This window comes from Capsicum annuum, unplaced genomic scaffold (genome assembly GCF_002878395.1).
Source record: "Capsicum annuum cultivar UCD-10X-F1 unplaced genomic scaffold, UCD10Xv1.1 ctg4767, whole genome shotgun sequence".
NCBI classification, from domain to species: Eukaryota; Viridiplantae; Streptophyta; class Magnoliopsida; order Solanales; family Solanaceae; genus Capsicum; species Capsicum annuum.
Window position 1 is genome coordinate 264,585 of NW_025855331.1, and position 22,170 is coordinate 286,754.

General features: G+C 32.1%; 1 protein-coding gene and 1 pseudogene across 1 annotated transcript; one reads left to right on the plus strand and one right to left on the minus strand.

Moving 5' to 3' along the window:
• The first annotated feature begins 275 nt into the window (after window positions 1-275).
• On the plus strand, window positions 276-8,578 carry LOC107858749 (annotated as a pseudogene).
• A 788-nt stretch (window positions 8,579-9,366) lies between these two features.
• On the minus strand, window positions 9,367-17,467 carry LOC107858755 (serine carboxypeptidase-like 40). Its single transcript, XM_047403765.1, has 8 exons — window positions 16,808-17,467; window positions 16,498-16,605; window positions 16,121-16,395; window positions 11,402-11,662; window positions 10,473-10,591; window positions 10,230-10,322; window positions 9,827-9,931; window positions 9,367-9,687 (listed from the first exon to the last, which is right to left on the minus strand). Exons 1-8 carry the CDS (start codon window positions 17,229-17,231, stop codon window positions 9,525-9,527), a joined length of 1,548 nt encoding a protein of 515 aa, XP_047259721.1. The 5' UTR covers window positions 17,232-17,467; the 3' UTR covers window positions 9,367-9,524.
• Window positions 17,468-22,170: the final 4,703 nt, after the last annotated feature.

The following is a 22,170-nucleotide window of genomic DNA, read 5'->3' on the forward strand; positions in this document are numbered from 1 at the left end:
TCGTGGTCATGAGGATCGTGTAGTATTTTGATTCAGCAAATTGGGTCGTTACATATACTTGGTGTCATGAACAACTGAGATGGAAAGGTAGATTGGTGGTGGGTGATAATCCACAATTGAAAAAAAAGATTATGGAATTGTGTCATAACACTACTCAAGGAGGGCACTCAGGGATGGATGCTACTACTTGGAGATTGTAATTACTATTCTATTGGAAATCCCTTTTGCAGGATGTTAGATCTTTTATACAACAATGTGACATATGCCATAGAAATATGTATGATGCAGCTACTTATCCTGGTTATCTGCAACCTCTTCTTATTCCTGAAGATGTGTGGACTAATGTGTGCTTAGATTTTATTAAAGGTCTTCCTAAATCTAATGGGAAGGATGTCATATTGGTTGTGGTTGACAGACTGAGCAAGTATGGTCATTTTTTATGCTTGCACCATCCTTATACTACTCAATCAGTAGCTCAATGTTATTTAGACCATGTTTTTAAGCTTCATGGTATGCCCGTGACTGTGACAAGTGATAGAGATCTTATGTTCTTAAGCTCCTTTTGGCAAGAGATTATTACACTTTAGGGAGTGCAATTGCAGAGATCCACAGCTTACCATCCTCAGACTGATGGTCAAACTGAGGCGCTCAATAAGACTTTAGAGACTTACTTGAGATTTTTTGCTCTGAAAAACCTAAGGACTAGTCTACCTATATACCCTTGGCTGAGTGGTGGTACAATACCACTTACCATTCCACCATCAAGTGCACCCCTTATGAGGTGTTGTATGGTCAGAAACCTCCAATCTATTTGCCTTACTTGGTCAGCGAGAGTTCTTCTGAGATGGTCGACAGGTCACTAGAATCTAGAGAATCCATCATTCAACTGCTGAAATTTCACATGGCTAGAGCTCAACAATGAATGAAAGACATTGCTGATAAACATAAAATTGACAGATCATTTTCAGTGGGTAATTGGGTGTACTTAAAACTTTAACCTTATAGATAAGTTACAGTAGCTACTAGACCATTTAACAAGTTGGCAGCCAAGTATTATGGTCCTTATATGGTGCAGGCTAGGATTGGAGTTGTTGCTTATAGGTTGTTGTTGCCCAAGGATGTTCTTATTCATCCTACTTTCCATGTCTCTCAGCTCAAGAGGTGTTATGTTGTTCCCATGAGCTTCAACCATCCATCTATTCTGCACTTATCTAGTCCCTTTTGTCCTAAGCCTGAGTTAGTTCTAAATAGGAGGTTGGTCAAGTACGAAAACAAGGCAGTAGATTAGGTCCTAGTCAAATGGAATGATCTTGATGCAGTTCAAGTTACTTGGGAGTTTGTTTCAGAGTTGCACACTAGGTTTCCTGGTTTCAATCCTTGAGGACAAGGATATTCTTCACAAAGGGGTATTGATACAAGTGTAACAGGTTAAGAAGAGGCAAAAAACAGTTAGGACTCAAAGTTAGTTAAGTCTGTTAAGTACTATAGCAGTTGTTTGTTTTAACTATTGTAATAGAATCACTGAGGCAAAGTCCAAGAGATAGTTAGGCAGTTATTGTTCAATGATTAGCTATAAATACTCATGTGTAATGATTCACAGCTATTCAGAAATCATAATACAACTCATCTTCTCTCTTATTCTTCTCAATTTAGCTATTTTTCTTGGTTAATACCCTGATCTTAGCTCTCTCCTTCCTTGAGGTTAACCTCCTGGAATGATTTAGTTCTTCGAGGTGCATTAAATTCTGATGAAAATGCTCATCAAAAAATAAATCTATTAGGAGGGCACGGTAATTTTGTAAAGCTTTAGTTCTTACAGTTTATTAAAAGGTGAATGGACGGTGATGTTGAGCCATATAATGTATTGTACAGTTACTTCATTGGACTTCTCTACCCGTAGAAGAGAGGAGTAAAAGAGTTACAGTGGGAAAGAGGAAAAATTTTGCCCAAGTGATGGACTTGTTTGTTTCTGTAATAGCGAACTGATCAGCGGGCAACTTGGAAAGGCTATGTTAGGTCAGTTTATCTTTATTGACCACTTGTCAAAACAGACATATGAACTCCTTAATTTGAAATTGAAATTAAGTAAACGTACCCAACTCATTAAATGAAAATAAACTTACTTGAATTCCAAAATCACCCCAGTCCGTTTGATTTAAGACAGATTTTACAACCCTACATATGCCTGCAAATTCTCAAAGAGGCACCAACTAAAACTTTCGGACGCATCCGTAAGCGAGCAAGTAAACAACAATGGAACCTGTTTAATCTCTGTAAAAAACAAAAAGATATGGCACTATCCAACAGTCTTCCATCCTCTCTGTTAGCCTTAATAGATATGTCCGTTACTTCTCAATAACCAATCTTAAGTGATTATGCTTATCCATCTACTTCAAATAGCTAGTTCCATTGTGCTTTATGTTCAGGTTGTTTTCATTTTTGTTGCTATTTCCATCTAATTCCGCTGATAAAGTTTGAGAAAAACATTGATAAAGTTCTATGTCCACAAAATCAAAGTTTTAAGTCCCTTTATATGAAACTAAAATAGTAACGTTGACGTCTTTGTACCTTTTTGACCTAATTGAGTTTGTTTTCGCTCTAACATAATCTATATTGTATGCGTTCTTTATTTGTTTTCACAATAAAATATATTCCACTTCTCCGTTTTCACTTTTAGATAAGAATAATTAGATTCTACATATTGGATAATTCCTTTCTATAAAAAATCTGGATATGTTTCTATCTATTACTCCACTTTTAGTATTGAAAATTACCAGACATATCAAGAGGACAAACAAGTTTGCCTCTAAATTATTCCTTAAATCAAGTATTTCTAAGATTAAATATCATCATATATCAAGAGGACAAAAAAATTTTGCTCTAAATTATACCTGAAATGGGAAGTGTATTGTGAGTGGCTCAGAGGATCGATGTATCTATATATGGAATTTGCAAGGTAAATATTTGGTGCGGAAACTTGAAGGACATGTTGATACCGTCATTTTGATAACTTGCCACCCCACAGAAAATATGATTATCACAGCTGGAGTAGATAATGAACAGTGAGCGTTTGATCTGAGATTAATGAATGTCTTCACTGTGTTTATAGGTAGGTTCATTCTATCCTTCAAATACACAATCCTTGCGCTTTTGATAGCTATTAACTTTGAAATTTAGAACATCAAAAACTTATTAATATGTGAGTTTTAGTTACAAAAAGCAACTTTTAGTGGTTAAATCAAATCACATTTGTATACTTTTTCACTTATTAGCTTTGTTATTTCCCAACATCTGGGCAACCTTTGAATCCAAACTGTTCCTTTATCTGGTAGATTGAGTAGAATGTAATGGAAAGAGCCATCTATTTATATTCTAGGAGAAGAGTCATCCATTCAGAGAAAATTGTTATTTGCTTGCAAAGTTTCAAATTACAATTTATTTGCAAAGTTTCAAATTACAGGTTCACTCTCTTGAAGGAGGATGGTGGTGAGAGTAGTTTTGTAAATGTATCAGATGGGAAAAGCTAAGGAAGTAAAGCAGATGAAGGGAAATTTACCTTATCTGGAATTGGTTCTTGAACTTGAGAACAAACATTTGTAGATCTGAAAGTACATCTGATGGGTGGCCTAAACGTTTCAAGTGAAAGTGGAGCCCTGTTGAGGTTTCCTGTTGGGAGATTTGTATTTGTAGGCGCGTATCACAGGGGTTGTAATCAATAGGGGAAGTAGCACAGAGGTTGTATGCCGTCTACTCGGTCACTTGAGTATTGTTAGTAGGTGTGTTGGGAGTCGAGTTGAAATGTTTTAAAATGTTTTCTTATTAGTTTATTTTTTAAGTAAAAAGCACCATACGATTTAGAGAACTGTATTAACAGCCCATGAAGGAAGGAAAGAACCAAACATAGTGACAAAATTGTAATTGCAACTTACAATTCCCTTTTGACGGAGGTAGTTGTCGTTGTTGATGGAGGCCCTATTGACGGAGCTAGAAGGCGTTGGCAGATTTGGAAATATAATAGATGGGCTAAGGATTAGAAATTGTAAAGTTGAATGGGAATCGCAATTCTAAGGGTCTCTGAAAATTGAAGACAGTCTAGATCTCTAGACTTCCCCTTAATCATGTACTTATATTTCTCGATTCTAGGAGCCTTTATAAACTATTGTCAAGTCTTCTTATCAAAGCATTTTTTGTTGGGAAATGTCACCTCAACGAGTTTAGATTTAGGAGATGTAAACTTACAACTCCTTTATGAGGGAGAAAGATCTATTCGTTGGGCAATTGAATCCATAATGGTGAATTACTGGGGAAGCAACACTGCTGGCGAGAGTAATTTGCGGGGAAAAAATTGCTCCAAACATAGCGAAGAATCCAATAGGCCCCACTGGTACGTAGCATTAATTTTATGGGAGAAACCGACATTCACTGGGTTTATCTAGAGTCTTTAATGCAGTTTAACAATTGAGAGGTGATAGCTTATAAGGATGAAAGTAACAAGCCTCATAGAAAATATATGCATGAAATGATAAAGGTCGAAAAGAAAGATATTGTAAGGTAATGAAAAAAGCCACTAAAGTGAAATCAGTCAATATTATGGATGGTTGTTGGCTGAAACGTTGGTAAGTTCTAATCAACACTTTCACATTTTCCAAAGGGCCGTTATATGGTCACAATTAAACTATAGTTTATTGCTCATGTGTAGAATTCATTTACAATTTCAAAGCAAAAATTTTGGACATTCTCAATAGAGATGCACCTTGATATTCTTCTTGCAAAAAATGCTACTGGAAAGTAAAAGTTATACGAGATACCGTGAGTTGTACCTATGGTAGCATTAAAAGTGTTGATTATGAAATGAGTTGAGATTTGATAAAAATGACCTCCAACATTTTCAGATATGAAAATAGATAACTTATATAATTTTAATATTAAATTATACACCATTTTATATAGATACTGCTCAAGAGTTGAAGTTTCTGATGGAGAATAATGTGTTCGAGTTATACCTTTTGAATCAGCAAAATGTTTTTTAGTTAACAATGTCAAAGAGTAATTGAATTGACATCTGTGAAGATATGATATATATTTTTAACATCTTATACTATATCTAAAAAAATGAACCGAATGAAAGTGTTGAGTGACTAATTTTCAAGATATTATCATATGCAATTGTTTACATCTATATGTAATCTATACTACCTTAAAAGCACCAACTAAAAAAATACTTAAAGTGAAATTACTAAACTACCCCTCTTACTAATTTAAATTGCTTATTTAATATTTTTTACTAATTTAAATTGCCTATTTAATTTTTAAAAAATCCTCAAAAAATAACACCCTACAAATATCCCAATTCAATAGTCGTACTCCTTCACTAAAAGTAACAACCAAACGTCTCCACAAATATCCTAAGCCAACAGTCGTAATCTGTCGCTAAAATTCACAACCAAACGTTTATATACTCCTCCATCAAAAAAAAATTCTCTGCCTGCTTCTCTGGGAGTTGAAATTGTAAATTTTCAAATTTCTCTTTTATATTGCTTTATTTTCATAGCCTTTACTTTGGAAGAAATTTCAAGGAAATTGTTGTATTATTCTTATTTAATTTTCTGGTATCCATACCCTGCTGCTCAAGGAATTTAGTCAAGGATATTACCTCTATTTCATGAATTGATGAAGCAATTTCTGATGGTAGAAATGATTTTTGTGCTTTGACAGAAAAAGTGCTTTTGCATAGACCTTATTTTTTGACTTCTTATGTTCTCAACTACTAATGTCATTCTAATATTTTGTGGCTCTTGTAATAAGTCTGAAGTCCGAAATAATATAAATTAGTCTTCCTGATGATTAGGATTTATGTTGGTGATGCTTTTTACTGAAAATCTATTGACGTGCAATAATTTTGTTGGGCCTGTCCATGTATGAGCATTTTATCTGTCTTAACAATTTTAAAATTAACTCTAAAACTGTTTTATGTTGTTTGAATCAAAAAATAACATAGCATTTGGACATAAAATCATACTTATCCGCTTTCCGAAATCTCATGAAAAGGGAAAGAGTATTATCCATTATGACATGGATAATCTTCTCGGGAGATAAGCTTTATGTACTACCGTTGCTTTCCTAGATGGCAAATGCATCGCATCCTCAATAATATCAGTGACATAATAATTGTGACAAAGCATTCTTGGTATATTCTCATGTTGTTATATATATTTTATAAGGAAGAAGGAATATCGTCTAATTGATTATATGCCTGTAGGTATATCTATCTTGGACTGATTAGCAAGATGGAGGCTGCAACATCTAATGATCATAACTCAACTCTGTCCCTCCTTTTTATGTTATGTCGTCTATGCTATAAACATTGATAAGACTTGGTATTTGGCGCAGGGCGTAAATATGGCAGCATAAGACTTGGTATTTGGCGCAGGGCGTAAATATGGCAGTTATAAAGTGCAACTTAATAGAGGCAAGCACTAATTTTGAGAAATCACATATGAAAGGGGAATGAAGTACCAAGGCTGAAAATGGAGGTAGTATATTATGGCTCTCCAACAAATTTAAACTTTATTATGATTGTTTCCCCTTTTAAGTCTTGTACATCGTGTTCAGGGGTATATTTTTATTCAGTACAAACCATTCTTGATTGTGAAACTGATGTACGGCTCCCTCTAATATTTGCTTCTTTTATTATCTTCTTCAGGATATGAGGCATAGTCAACTTTGGGAGACAACAATAGTACAATTATTGTATTTCTTCAATTTATGTGCATATCTGGACCATTGTCTATCACAATTTTTAAAGAGAGCAATTTTGGTGCTTTCATCAGGTTTGAGGACTGATGTTATGGTAGGATGATTCGTTAGCGCACTCATATGAACGCTCTCGATATGGATCCTCCATTAGAGAATGATGCATCACTTATTGAAGTAATCTATATATACATGTAATTTATTTTGTTGGATAAGAATCTAAAATTTATTTGAATATATGAGAAAATATCTTATAGTTTTTTTTTCATCAATAAGTAATGCATATAAACACGTAACTTTAAATATTATTTGTTCTTTTAGTTTTGAAGGGATATTTGAAGATCTTTTTATGCATCTTTCTTCCATTGAGTGACATGAAAATAAAAGGGTAAAAATAACTATATGTATTGCTTATTTATTATCGGTGATTGAGATGATCAACTAGAGATAGAGAAAGGGAAGACTTGATAAAGAACAGAAAGAAAGTTACTGAAAAGGACAGAAAAGGAATTACAACGACAACTTATATGTATCAAGATGAAATCAAATATATTTTCACCATCTTATTACTTTGTTTATGTTATTTTGCACGGAATGTTAATTGACGTAGAAGCTTGCAAGAAAGAAGGCAATAGACAATCTATTGATAAGTTGATTTCAGCACATATCAAGAAGTGATTGTGCTTCACCTATCATCGATTCCCTTTGTTGTAACCTCTTGTGCGTTGTACGGTTATTAGCAAGTCCTCTTTTAGGATTTCCTTTTGCTTTTTATATGTCACGAAGCTACAATGTTTTTTTTCTACATGTTTAATTGATGTACCATTTAATATCGACAATATTTTCAACAAACTTCTTGTAGGACACAGTGAAATTTGTTTAATAGACAGGTTTGACACCTCAAGTTACACGGTTAGGCCTTTTTCGGGACAAGTTTGTTATTTTTTCTGTCGAAGGTTACACAGACGGAAAGAATGATCATCGTTTAGGTAACTACTGGAGACACTCCCTTGTTGCTGGAAAAATGGCCCTCGACAATGCTAACCTTAGCGAACAAGTTGTTAAAACTGTGAGTTTATTAATTGGTAGCGTAACTTTTTGAGTTATAAAATGATCAAAAGCATAAATGTGAGGAAAGATTCTTGTATTTGTGTGTTACAGATGGTGAAAATGAGGATTAGTCTCTTGGTTGGTTACGGCATGGGTGGTTTAAATGTTTTCAGTGACGGGATGGAAGCCTTAGTTCAAAGAGGATACAAGAAAATGAGTTTATAGTTCATTCCTTACTGAATCACTAACATGGGACCAGCACTGTTAGCTATAGACACTGGACCACTGGGACCTAATTACTCTGATTCACTGGCTTGTACAAGTGCCAATCACAGCTTCTACTAAACTGCAGATCATATCAGAAGGGGCGATGCAAATATTATGGTAGAAAGTGGAATGGAAGCTGATGTTGGTTAATTCAGTGCCTTCCGTACCTTGTCTCAAAAAATAATGAACACAAAAAGGCTTTACTTCCATGGGACACGAATCATAATGGATTTGTCTTAAGTTTTACTAAAGTGATTTGATCGAGTTATAACCATACTACCAAGTCATAGAAAGTTTGGAGCATGCCTTGAAAAGAGGTGCTCCTATTGTAGCAGAATACTTGGGAGGAGCAGTCACTTGTGATGCTCATCACATGACCGATCTTCACGTGCAATGCACGTGCCGTAAATCTAGTATATATATATATATATATTGTAATTCTTCATTTGCATTTTTTTTGTATAATTTGAGTATATTAAATATTATAATCAATTTACACTCAGTGTAGAACGTATACAGATTAATTCTACAGATATTCTTCCGACTTTATACACTAATTAAACAATTTATAAATGAAGAATTAAACACCAAAGAACGAACAAACTTGAATGAAAAAAATATCTTCTCCGACAATGATCATTGGTTTCCTCCATCTCTCATCTTCGCTTAAAATTCTCTCCAAAAAAAAATTATTATACAATATCATAACTGAAATTAGAAGGCTAACAAAGCTGGCATCAACCATCGTCGTACTTTGAGTCATTGACTGAAAATTATCTAGAAAAAAATAGGTATTTTTATATTTAAGTGAGAGAAGGAAAGTGCGAAAATAAAAAAAAAATAAGAAAGAGGGTGGTGTGTTGGTGTGTGTTGCAGTAGAAAAAAAGAAGAATGGGACGGAGTGTAAAAAAAGCGAGAGATAGAGTGAGACGACTGAAAGATGACAAGAAGAATAAGATTTTATAATTCGGTTACTTATAAATTGTTAGTAGTTTGAGCTTAAAGCATATTTAGGATCAAAAGCTACAAGATTGGGCCACTCAAAGTAATTATTCCAATTATGTTCCCGGTTGGATCAATGCCAAATTTTCAAAGAAGAACCAATTGTGACTTCTAGTGACAAATTTCGCGGTCATACAATAACTTTACTCACCTAAATTTTAGATAGATATCACGATGTTTCTTCGCCTTTATTAATAAGTCACTCTTTCTCGAAAGTACTTTCCCTTTTTGTCTCAGAAAAATCTAAGATCTCTCTCCATAAACTATGTTATTCAACATTATAACAACACAATATTTGTGAGAAAGAGCAAAGCAATATATATGTTATTAACCTTATAAATAGAAGAAAGAATGCCACATTTCGCTTGAACCTAATCCATAATGACTTGCATGAAATGAATAAGAATCTCAAGGGAGATTAATAATTGACGAGATAATTATTAATACTGATATTAATCATTTTTTCTTTCCGAATCGGGGAGGTCAGTTCCATCAAGAAAATGCATGACAAGTGAAAGGGCTCTAGCTGCCTCATAGCTTGGTACTTGATGTCCTGCCCCTCTCACTGTTGCAAATGTCATATCTCCTTTGTATTCTTGTGTATATCCACCAACCGATAAATTTAAAAACAACCAAACAAAACAAATACAAAATCAATTCAGAATCTTTAAAATAAGATTGAATTACTATTATACTAGTAATAATAAGTAATTATAAAATGGAAATTATTTAAGAGGCCAATAATATGATCACCTCTCCATTGAGGTACCAGGGATGCCACTGAGTTTTCATAGGAAGATTCATTGTCTTAATAGAATTCATGGTTGAAGTAACAGGCACCCTTCCATCAGTGTCACCGCTGCATTTTCAAAAAAGCCAAGGTCAAAAGCTTATTTTTCAATCAACAGTCCCTTTTTTAAAAGAAAAAAATTGTTTTTATCTAAAGCAAATTGGTATAAAAATTCCCTAATTATTCAAATTAAGGAGGTTACAACTTACAACAACAAAAAATTCAGCGTAATTTCACAAGTATGGTTTGAGCAAGGGTAGAATGGATGCTGATTTTACCCTTATCTTGAGAAGGTAGAAAAATTAATATTTCTGACAAACCCTCAACTCTGATTAAATTACTGTAAAGAACAAAAATAAATGGTAACCTGAATATCCACACTCGAATATCATTTGTCATAAACTCTCTGAGAAGAGGAATAATTGTTGATGCACTGTCTGTCCAATTTGTTAGGACGTCACTGCAATTTTATTTTAACATAGTTTCAGTTTTAATTAATCCCCAAAAAGGTATAAAATTAATCAATGGGAAGCTTAAGTAGTACTACTATTGGTATTATTTTCTAGCATATATTTGAAATACATAATGGCAAAAATTATTTGAAATATACCTGCATGGCTGCCAAGTAGCATATTCAATATTGGTGACATTGGCATGGAGAGCCTTCTGAACATCTGGCCTATTCATGTAGGCAATTGTGTAGTAGTCACTACATGCATCGATCACTAACTACAATTATTATGCCATATATATTGTCAGTGATTAATTTGTGTACAAGTAAAAACATATTAATTCTGAATCGATTCTCAATCAAAAATTGTACTTGTGAACAAAATCATCAAATGTGAAAGGAAAAAAGATATGTAGTAAGGTCAACTACCCTGTTACAATTACCATAGCACTATTCTGTCTTACCAGAATGATATATAACTAGTAAGTGTACTTGTATATTACTACTAACAACGTGAAATTCGATAATGTGTCAATTATGTAAGAACTTAATTTCTATGTACTGAGATAGTATAAAATATTTGTTATTTAAAGGGTAATTATAGATAATTTTGTATAATAACTGGAGTATTTACTAGTATCTTGAATCTAAATACACAGAAATATTGTCTAGTAGCCACTTTTTGGTCACGTATTTGACAAATAGTCACAATTATGGATTTTCAAGTTTTAATTACAGAGACTGAAAAGTAGTTATTTATGAATTTTACTATCAAATTACACTCTTGTTCTATAGATTTTAAAGTTGAAACTTGAAATAATTTGAAATTGCGAGTTTTTGAAGTTGTGTTTGGACATGCATTCTACTTGAATAAAGTTTATAATTTTGTCAGCGAATCCTAAAAATTTAATGATCAAACAAATTTTTGAAATTAAAATTTCAAAATCTAGGTCTAACGTTAGCTACGTTGACGTTGCCTGTGCAAAAGGTCTTTACACTATCAGCAAATTAATAGCATTATTCAAATCCATTATGGCTAATATAAATTGAAGTGATAAACATGTACAATCTCAAAAAAAATGACTTACAGAAGGCTTCTTGGGCCTGGAAGTAAGGTTGGAATTGTGGCAACGTGGTGCATATATGTTGTAGATATCAATGTTGTGAGTATTATAATCTGCTATACTTTTTGCCATCTTGCATTCATCTGATTCTTTACTCTCTGTGACTGTGAACTTACATTGCTTCTGGATTTCACTTGCAACTTCATCAGTGATTAGGGCATGACTTGCAAAATACTCATACATTCCTCTTGTATCTGTATCGTCATTAATCACTGCATTACCAATCTGCAACCACAATCATTAATTCTTTATTAAAATCAATGTATAAGTTAAATAAAATCATGACATAATTAGAAATTATTTAGTTTGGAGTTAATTAATGAGGGAGAAATTTTGGAACAAGTCAAGATGTTGATGATACAGTGAGACGGTGTAAGTGTTTGATTTTAAAATATAAATGATATATTTATAATTAAGTCATATTATATAGATATTTAGTGCAATTTGTTCTGTGTAACTATGGTAACATGGAACTGCCATTATAATAAAAGGCATAATATGTAAACAGATATATAAATTTGGTATTTTGTGGACTTTCGATGTTGATGTGCCACATAAATTTTGAAGTCATCTAATTGATTATTTTATAAGTTAAAGTGTTCGAGTGGCACAATTAAAATCAAAGTAAAATTTTTATTTATGTATTATGTCTAAGTTCTACAAGTAGCTTTAGCAAATTGGACGCATAAGATTTTAAAAAACATACGTTACATCAAATTGGCCTTTTCCCAGACATTTATGACACTAGAACATTTTGTCATGTACAACAAAGTGATGAGTAACTTCATACTGTCAGTATCTAAACCCTTTGAAAAAGATAGATTGGTCATTGGTGTCATTTATACTTCACTACGCACTTTATAAAAATAAATACTGTATATTTGATCCAATCTGTCTATGACAGCTATGTTTTCTTTCTAGGTATAAAATGTGAACACGTTGTGTAACATGATTCCTAGCTTGCATATGACCCTTCATTTCAGTTTATGTAATTTGACAGAAAGTTTTCGAAATAAAGGAGAACAATTAAAATTCATGATGAAAAACAAATCTCAAACATTTGTGTGATTGTAAATCATTTTATGAGTATTTGGAGAATTTTAAAATTAATTTTTCTAATTATAGACAAATAACGTTCTTTTTTAAAAATGAAATAAAAGAGAAAGTACATCACGTTGATTGGGACAAAGGGAATAGTACTTAGTATTCATTTTATTTGTTTCTTAGTACACAAACAGGAAGTGCAGCTAAGCAGTTCACAGCTGTATGATCTGTTATTACATAAGTTTTTGGACATGCAATTTCTTCTTCTACTAAAATGTATATCTTTAGAAAGTACTAATTGATCATTTTGTCAAATAGGTGGTAAATATTGTACTACTAGTTTAATAGACTAGGCAACAGAAAAGAGTTGTCATGTCATTGTCTTCATGAGTTTTTTTAGCAATTAAGCAAACTTATAAGCTTTAGTCAGTTAAGTACGGCCAATAATTTCATTTTAGTTACTTTTTGCTATGATCCATTTACTAATATGGTATATGGGTTGTTGGCCCTTTTTCACCACTTTAGTTGACCCAGAAAATATTTTACATATGAGATTTAGTTAAAAGAGCATATACTTTTTCACTAAATTTATGTGATACTAAAATCAAGATTTTTATAACTTGTAATGTAAAGAAAATCTCCAAATATATATGACTATAAAGAAGACTGTCGTGATTTCAGTTATTGTAAACGTTTTACGGTAAAAGAGGTGATGCGTAGGGGAAGGGCGACGGGGCCTGATGAGATTCCTGTGGACTTTTGAAAGTTTTCTGACGAAGCTGGCTTAGGGTGGTTGACTGAATTGTTTAACGACATTTTCAAGTCGGCAAAAATGTCCGAGGCTTGGAGATGGAGTACAATGATCCCTCTTTATAAGAACAAGGGTGACATTCAGAGCTGCAATAACTATAGGGGTATTAAGTTATTTAGCCACACTATGAAGATTTGGGAGAGAGTGGTCGAGTTGAGATTGAGAAGGATAGTGTCTATCTCGGAGAATCAGTTTGGATTTATGCCCGGGCACTCGACGACGGAGGCGATTCACCTGGTGCGGATACTGGTGGAGCAGTATAGGGAAAGGAAGAAGGATCTGCATACGGTGTTTATCGATTTAGAAAAGGCGTACGACAAAGTCCCTAGGGAGGTTCTTTGGAGATGCTTGGAGGTGAGCAAGGTCCCCGTGGCATATATCAAAGTAATCAAGGACATGTATGATGGAGTCAAGACTCAGGTGAGGACGGCGGGAGGAGACTCAGAGCATTTTCCTATCGTGACAGGGTTGCACCAGGGATCTACTCTTAGCCCGTTCTTGTTTGCTTTGGTGATGGATGTGTTGACGCGGCGTATTCAAGGAGAGGTGCCTTGGTGTATGCTTTTTACAGATGATATAGTTTTGAATGACGAGACGCGGAAGGGCGTGGATGATAAATTAGAGGTGTGGAGACAAACCCTTGAGTCGAAAGGATTCAGGTTGAGCAGGAGCAAGACAGAATATTTGAAATGCAAGTTTAATGACTTGAGACAGAAAGACGAGGTGATAGTAAAGTTGGATTTCCAGGCGGTGTGTAAGAGGGATAGTTTCTAGTATCTTGGGTCCATGATTCAGGAAAATGGTGAGATAGACGAGTCTCCCACCGGATTGGGGTGAGATGGATGAAGTGGAAGCTCGCCTCGAGGGTGTTGTGTGATAGGAAGGTACCGCCTAAGCTTAAAGGTAAATTCTACAGGGTGGCAGTCCGTCCGGCCATGTTGTATGGAGCGGAATGTTGGCCAGTCAAGAACTCTCACATTCAAAAATTGAAGGTGGCGGAAATGCAGATGTTGCGTTGGATGTGTGGGCCTATAAGGGGTGACAGAGTTCGAAATGAGACTATTCAGGAAAAAGTTGGAGTGGCTTCGGTGGAGGACAAGATGCGAGAAGCTCATTTGAGATGGTTCGGACATGTAAAGAGGAGGGGAACGAATGCCCCGGTTTGTAGGTGGGAGAAGCTTGCTTTGGATGGTTTCAGGCGGGGTAGGGGTAGGCCGAAGAAATACTGGAGAGAGGTTATCAGGCGGGACATGGAGTAGTTACAGCTCACAGAGAACATGATCCTAGATAAGAAGATCTGGAGGACGCGGATTAGGATAAAAGGCTAGTGTCATTTTGGGTCGCTAGGGTAGGGTATTATTCTTGTTATGACACCTTGTTGCATGTTTTATTACGAGTTTGCTTACTGCTCTTTGATTATTATTCCTTGTGGGTGGCGTAGGTATGTACTGTCTTCTTATTCCATTCTTTATTAAGGATTTGTGTATTATTCCATGTCTTGAGCCGGGGGTCTATCGAAAACAGTCTTTCTACTTCTCCGGAGGTACTGGTATGGACTGCGTACATCTTACCCCCTGACCCCACTATGTGGGAATATACTGGGTTTTTTGTTGTTGTTGTTGTATATATGACTATAAATCATTTCATTAAAGGATAAAATTAAGATATTAAAATGAAATTATTTCGAAATATAGTAAGATAATATTTTGGGTGGATGGATAGAAAAGAAATGTCAACACCATAGACCGTGAAAATATTATTATCACTCTTATCAGATATTAAGAAGTTGATGGGGTCTGATTATATTTAACATTCAAAACTAGCTTAATCCTAAGTTGAAAGAAAAGCAGTAAATTTTGTACCTTGAATCTCATATCAATCTATACATATATATGAAGCCAAAGTCCAAACAGAGCTTATGATAATTAGAATATATGTAGTTATGTACCCCAATGCTGCTAAACTTGGGATTAAGATTGTAGTAATCTCTTATCAGTCACCAAATTGTATATATATGGGCTTTTACCATAACAATAACATACTCAATTTATTCTGATAAAATAGGATCTTAGAGGAATAAAGTATACATAATTTATACACTATAATTTTAGAGGTAAGATAGATTGTTTTCAAGAGACTCCCGACACAAGAAAAAAATAGTCTAGAAAAGATGTAACATAAGAGCAAAAAATAATAGGAAAGTAACAAACAATATATAGTAACAAAATCAAGACTACTACAAAATAATACTATAATCGATCCACCCGAAACAACAAACATCATCAGAATTTCAACAACAAGAAACTACAAATGTAGCACGACGAGTACTATTACCGACCACAAAACATAGCACTCCTACTTATTAGCATATACACACTCCCTCCTACTACCCTTCTACTTCAAGAAGTTATAACTGCTTTATGTTCTGTCTAATTACCTCCCCTAATATTTCTTTGATTTATCTTTATCTGATCTCTTCAATTCATTCATAGACTATCTCTATGTTTTTTATCTTTTTAAAATAAAATGGCTATTAATGGATAAACTAATAGTGGAGCATGTTGCATGTGAAATAATTCAAGTAGATAGGCTTAACCATGTGCTTCAACTCCTAACATGAATTGTCCTCATCCTTGAAACTTCCATGCTCCTGTGACACTTTTCATATAATTTAATTATTACTCCATCTTCAGTTGGAACAAAACAACAGATATTTTTTAAAATTTGTTATCTTTGGGTCTTGAAAGTCTCCAACACTATTCAACACAAAGGCCAAAAATAACATATAGACAAAAGACAATAATATGGAAATTTGAAAAGAGACATACCAAGATTCCTTTAAGATTAATGATATTTTTCTTGGCCTTCTTGTTGTGATATAGAATGGTATGTGCCAATTGAGGTACATAATGTCCAGCATAACTCTCTCCAGATATATAAAAATCTCTATCTTTGTATTCTGGAAATCTTTTGAGCCAATTTATTAAGAACTGATAATTATCATTAGCTGTTTTTCTGTCTCCACCAATCTTAACATCAGTTGATGTGTTAGAGTAAGAAAATCCTACTCCAGCTGGAGACTCCACGAACAACACATTGGCAGCTAATAATAGTATTTGATCAAAAGAAAAAGAAATTTCCATTAGTTAGAGAGATGTAATATAGGAGTGCTTAATTATCAAGTTGGGTGAAAAATGAAATTTACCATGGTTCCATGCAAAATTATTTTTGTGAAGTGTTTTTCCATCACTGTTTACTCTAAATGGTCCAAGTTCTTGAAAGCCTCCATATGCAAGAGAGGAACATCCTGGACCTGTTGAAAAAATAATAACAATTAATCAAATACAATAAACTCATTAAAATAACTTCATAAAGTATTCATTGTCAAATTTTAATTTTCAAATCATAACGTTAATTTAGTAAAATAATTCTCTAATAATAAGTAGTATATATATTTTGGAGTTTCAAATCAGGATCAAGTAAAATGCAACACAAAAACTGCTTAGATTAATTACCTCCATTAAGCCAAAGAAGAAGAGGCAAAGACTCTTTAGAACGTTGAGCTTCAACAAAATAATAATAGAAAGCTCTTCCAGCAGATTCATCAACCGTAACATATCCACCATACTGCTCAAATTTTACTGGAGGTTGTCCTCGAAGTTTATGGATCTTGTCATTCTCTTTCAAACCATCTTGAGATATCAAAGTTTTTTTATTAGATGCACTGTTGAGAAATTGTTGATCATCAAATATATTTGCTACATTAAAATGGCTTTTGTCAATATTGGAATCTTTCTTGAACTTAGCCTTGTAAAGTTGGCCAAGGGCTTCACTTTGCGTCTTGATACCACCTCCATTGGTTTGAGACACAATGGTTGAAAGGAAAAAAGTGACCAACAAAAGAAGAGAAATATTATTGGTGGACTTGAATGTCTCCATGAAAAGTAATATTTGTTTGTTTCTCTTTGAGCAACTTTATTGGAAAGTATAAAAGAGAAGAGCTTTTATTGGGTTTTTATATCATTTCAGATGCATGGGATTCTCAACAGAAAAAACAACTAGGAATGGATCACATATAATAATACAAAAATCATTACTAAATGGAGTAGTACTTTAAATTGGAAAACTCTCTACTTTGCAGCATATGATATATTTATCCTATAAGAAGTTTGAATTGGATGAGATGATAGAAAAAAAGAGCTTAATTTATACTGTACCCTACCTTGAGTTTTTACTGGTTTCTTAAAAATATCAAGGGTGACTAACGGGAGCGTTAGTAAAGTGTTTACTTTAGGTCTTCAAAATTTTGAGATCTCAAAAAATATAATGTATTAAATTTTATGATTTCAACTTCATTTGAAATAATAATAAAGATGTGAAATACGTTTAAAAAAATTATCCTAAAAAATACAGAAGAAAGAGCTATCTAATTTTTACTATAAATGTTTTAGAACTTTGAATTAAACAAATCAAAATTTATATTAATATTCAATGTTTTAGCAACAACATCAAAGTTAATGTATTGCAAACAAATGACTAACATCTTATTTATTAATTAGAATGAATCTTTCTTTTAATAATAATCATATTATATGTGAAGTTAAATGTCATGTGTTTTTTAAAAATATTACACCAAAAACAACTAATATACTACAATAAAAAAATAACTTTAAATTATTATAATATTATTTTATATGTATATTTACACCCAAAACAACTAATATACTACAATAAAAAAATAACTTTAAATTATTATAATATTATTTTTATATGTATATTTATATATTTAAGACCTCTTGTTAATTTGTCTTTAAGTCGTAAACTTTATTAAAACCCTGAAAAATATTTACAAATAAATTTTATAATCTTAAAAAATAAAATATTTTATATACTAAGTAAACGTGACCAAAAGATTTTATATTAATTAAACTTTGAAAAAATGGGGGAAAGTAGCTAATGGTGAGAATAACTATCTGCATAATGTAAAACAGAAAATTATAAAACTAATTATATGTTACTTGTTATGACAACACAGTTAAAAAAAATAGCAAATATTCTTTTACTATTATTTTTCTAAAAAAAAATAGGGCTGATTTTGTAGGTAGAATAAGGGATAATCATTTCAGATTCACTAAAATGTTGGGATTAGTTATTCTACACATAAAAATGGGATAATATTTCAATTTATGATTGTATATCTATCATATCCTTCATTCAAAGAGAAGTTAGTAAAGTCTTTAATTTAGATCCTCAAAAAAATTAATTAATACTGAATTTTTATTATTTTATTTTCGCTCAAATAATATAAAATGTTTGCATAGTATAAAAAACTTATACAATTAATAATTAATTATATATAAATTTCTACTATCATCAATGTAAATGATACAAACATAGTAAAACTAGTGGGAATTCTTTAAATATTGCAAAAGAAAAGTAGAAGTGGTTGGTTGGTGGAATACAAAATAATAATTTTAGAAATAATAAATTTATTTTATCATGCATTGGACTGATGAAATATGTAATAATAATATTTCATGTATTAAAATGATGGAATTAACTATTTGACAGAGAAAATAGGATAACTAATCCTTTGAAATATTCTGATTCATAAACTTTACTTGTCAATTTCCTACCCAGCATGCCACAAAATGTATATAACATAAATAACTATCATTTTAACCTTGCAAATCATGAATTAATTACACATCTAATTTTCTTAATCTGCCCTCACTGCCTTACCTTTCACATTAAATTTATTAGTGCTAAAACCCTATTACCTCTTGTCATTAGCAAGATATTACTTATCGTGTAAAGTAAACCTTACAAATGATACTAAATATTCTATACCTTTGGCTGAAAATTACTCCAAAAAAAAGATATTAATTTACACAAAACATATTATTTTGTAAAAAGGAAACAGTTGTCAAAAGATAAGGAATTATTAGAATAAAGAGAGGTGGTTAGAGTTAGTTTCAAAATAATCCACCCCTTTATCATAGTTTAATTTTGTTGAGTTTGTTTTGAGTGGAAGAAAACTACTATATCTTGAAAGGAGGAAAATTTCAACAACAAAAACAAATTGAAAAATGAAAAAGGGTTAGGAATGCTAAAGTCCAAAACAGAAAATAAAGGCTGACCTGTCCATTGGCTGGAAAATTTTTGTCTCTGCAATATAAGAAATCAATAATTAATTGATCCCATTTTTCTCTTTTTATTTTTGGGTATTAAATTGGTAGCTTCTAATTATTTGTGCAACGCAGACAAAAAAGGTTATCTCTATTATATTATTTGGTAGAATGTTCTTTCCTTAATTTAACTAAAATCATTTTAGTTGAGTTGTCAAAATCAGCTTATTTTAAAAAATTATTTCGTATTAGAAGTGTTCGAAGAAAGTAGAAACGTATCAGTTTATATTTGATATGAGAAAGACTTTTGTTGATAATTTGATTTGACAAACATTTAGAGATGGTATTTTTAAGTATATAATTACGAAAAAGGAAGTCATTGCTGCTATTTAATTTGGTAAAGATGAATTTTTTATATTGGTAATTTTATTCTAAAACAACTAACAACAATTTTTTTCTAGAATAATATCATTTTCAGCTTATGTTATTATCCAAAAATATTACTATTTATTATAAAAATGCTTGATCAAACATCTTTATTCTTCCTATATAAAAAGTGGGGGCGGAGCTCCGTCCACATCCTTATTAGCCGACATTTCATCATCTCTAATTGATTATTATATATCATTTATGTATTAAAAAATTTAATCATATTTAATAAAGTAAAATAGATATTTATGACATTTCTACTTCAGTTGCTTCAATCGTAACTTTACTATATCGCTCTTAATTAATTATTATAAGTCATCTAAGTATTAAGAAACTAATAATATTTAATTAGAAAAAGGTCAATATGTCATTTATGTAATAGAAAAATTAATAATATTTATTTAAAAAAAAAAGTAAAATAGACATTTATGACATGTCTGCTTCAGCTGCTTCAATCGAAATTTTACTATATGACTACTAATTAATTATTATAAGTCATCTAAGTATTAAAAATAATAATATATATAAAATGGTCAAATAGTCATAAAATGATAAATAACTTTTGATGTGAGTGGAGCTGCTCAAGCAAACTCCATTCCGTCGACATGCCTGCTTGTCGACATTTCACTTGCTTGCTCTGTGATTTTACTATACCACGCCTAATTAATTATTATATGTCATCGGAAAAGATAGGGTGGGGAATGAGATTATTCGGGAGAAGGTGGGAGTTGCTTCGGTGAAGGATAAAATGCGAGAAATGAGGTTACGTTGGTTCGGATACGTGATGAGGAGGGACTCAGATCCTCCAGTGCGGAGGTGTGAGACACTAGCTATGAATGATTTTAGGCTGGGTAAAGGTAGACCGAAGAAATATTGGAGGGAGGTGATTAGGCATGATATGAAGCAGTTACAACTTACGGAGGACATGACCCTTGATAGGAAGGTGTGGAGGACACGAATTAGGGTAGTTTGAATGATACGTTGATATATATCATACTATTGAGGAAATAGATATACTATTTGGGTCAATGTAGACATGCGGCGTATGTTGTTGAAATTGTAATAACGTAAGACTAGTATTACGAGGTGTATATATATATAAAATATCGTATTTAAAAGCTAATTAACCAAAAATTTATCATAATTTGCAAAAATCATTGATATTATTATACGATTGAGGAAATATACTAGTCGTGTTAATGTGATGATAAAATAACTATTATCTAATTTATATATGTACGAATTGTATTAAATTAATTGGATGTTGTCCCGGTACCATACACAGTGTATGTACAGTGTATTTATATATATACGAATTATATTAAATTAATTGAATGTTGTTATAAATATTATCGAATTTATTAAAATTTTAATTTGTTAAAAAATAATTTTAATTTATTAACTTATCTTTGTAATTTATTAATTTATTAATTATAATTTATTAAATTTTAATTTAAAAATAATTTTTTAAATTATTATAAAAACCGACCACATGTGGTCGGTTTTCGTAATAATTGAAAAATATATAATTCTTTTCAATTGAGGAATATTATCATATTCAATTGGTCGCTAAAGACATGAACAATACTGGAAAAATAAATATAGAGAACAAATAAGAATTTTAAGCTAATAACTTTACTTTCATATAATATGAAGTTTACTTTTAACATTTATAAATGATTAGTTGTGGTAGCTCAATGGTCAAGGAGGGTTCCAGTAATTTTGTTGTTATAAATTTAGTAATAAGTCTTTAAATTTGAAGGATTAAAAATAAAAATTAAGGTGTTGTATGAACTAGGGATCGATCCCTAGTTGGGTGGATAGAAGGGCTGGCTTCAACCAGTAAACCAATGTGCACTACCACTCGTCTAAGGGTGCACTATTAAATATATCCCAATTTCTCAAGATATATACACACAATTTTTTTCGACATTAACGGGTGCCCGTGCACCCCCACCGATACATGTGGGACCGCCTCTGGTGAGTGAAGCTGCTCAAGCGACTCCACTCCGTCAAATGTCTGCTTAGCAGCGGTCCTCTTTGAAAAATTTTATACTTTTCTCCGTTTTAATTTTTTTGTCTTACTAAATTACACTAAAAATATTATAAATGAAAATGATAAACTTAAAATATTTTATTATGTATTTGATTATTTTTATGTGAAAAGTAATATAAATCAAAATAATTAACAATTGTAAATATTAAAAAAAAAAAAAGATTTGATTGACTCTCAAAATTATATGAGTGTCATAGTAACAACTTAAAATATTCTTATACAAGTGTCATTAATTTAAATATAATAAAATATTTCTAACTAAGAA

Coding starts and splice junctions, on each gene's coding strand:
- LOC107858755 (XM_047403765.1), bottom strand. CDS start 17,231: ATGGAGACATTCAAGTCCACCAATAATATTTCTCTTCTTTTGTTGGTC. Junction 11,663..16,120: donor TTAATCTTAAAGGAATCTTG/GTATGTCTCTTT, acceptor TTGTGGTTGCAG/ATTGGTAATGCAGTGATTAA. Junction 9,932..10,229: donor ATTCGAGTGTGGATATTCAG/GTTACCATTTAT, acceptor TTGAAAATGCAG/CGGTGACACTGATGGAAGGG.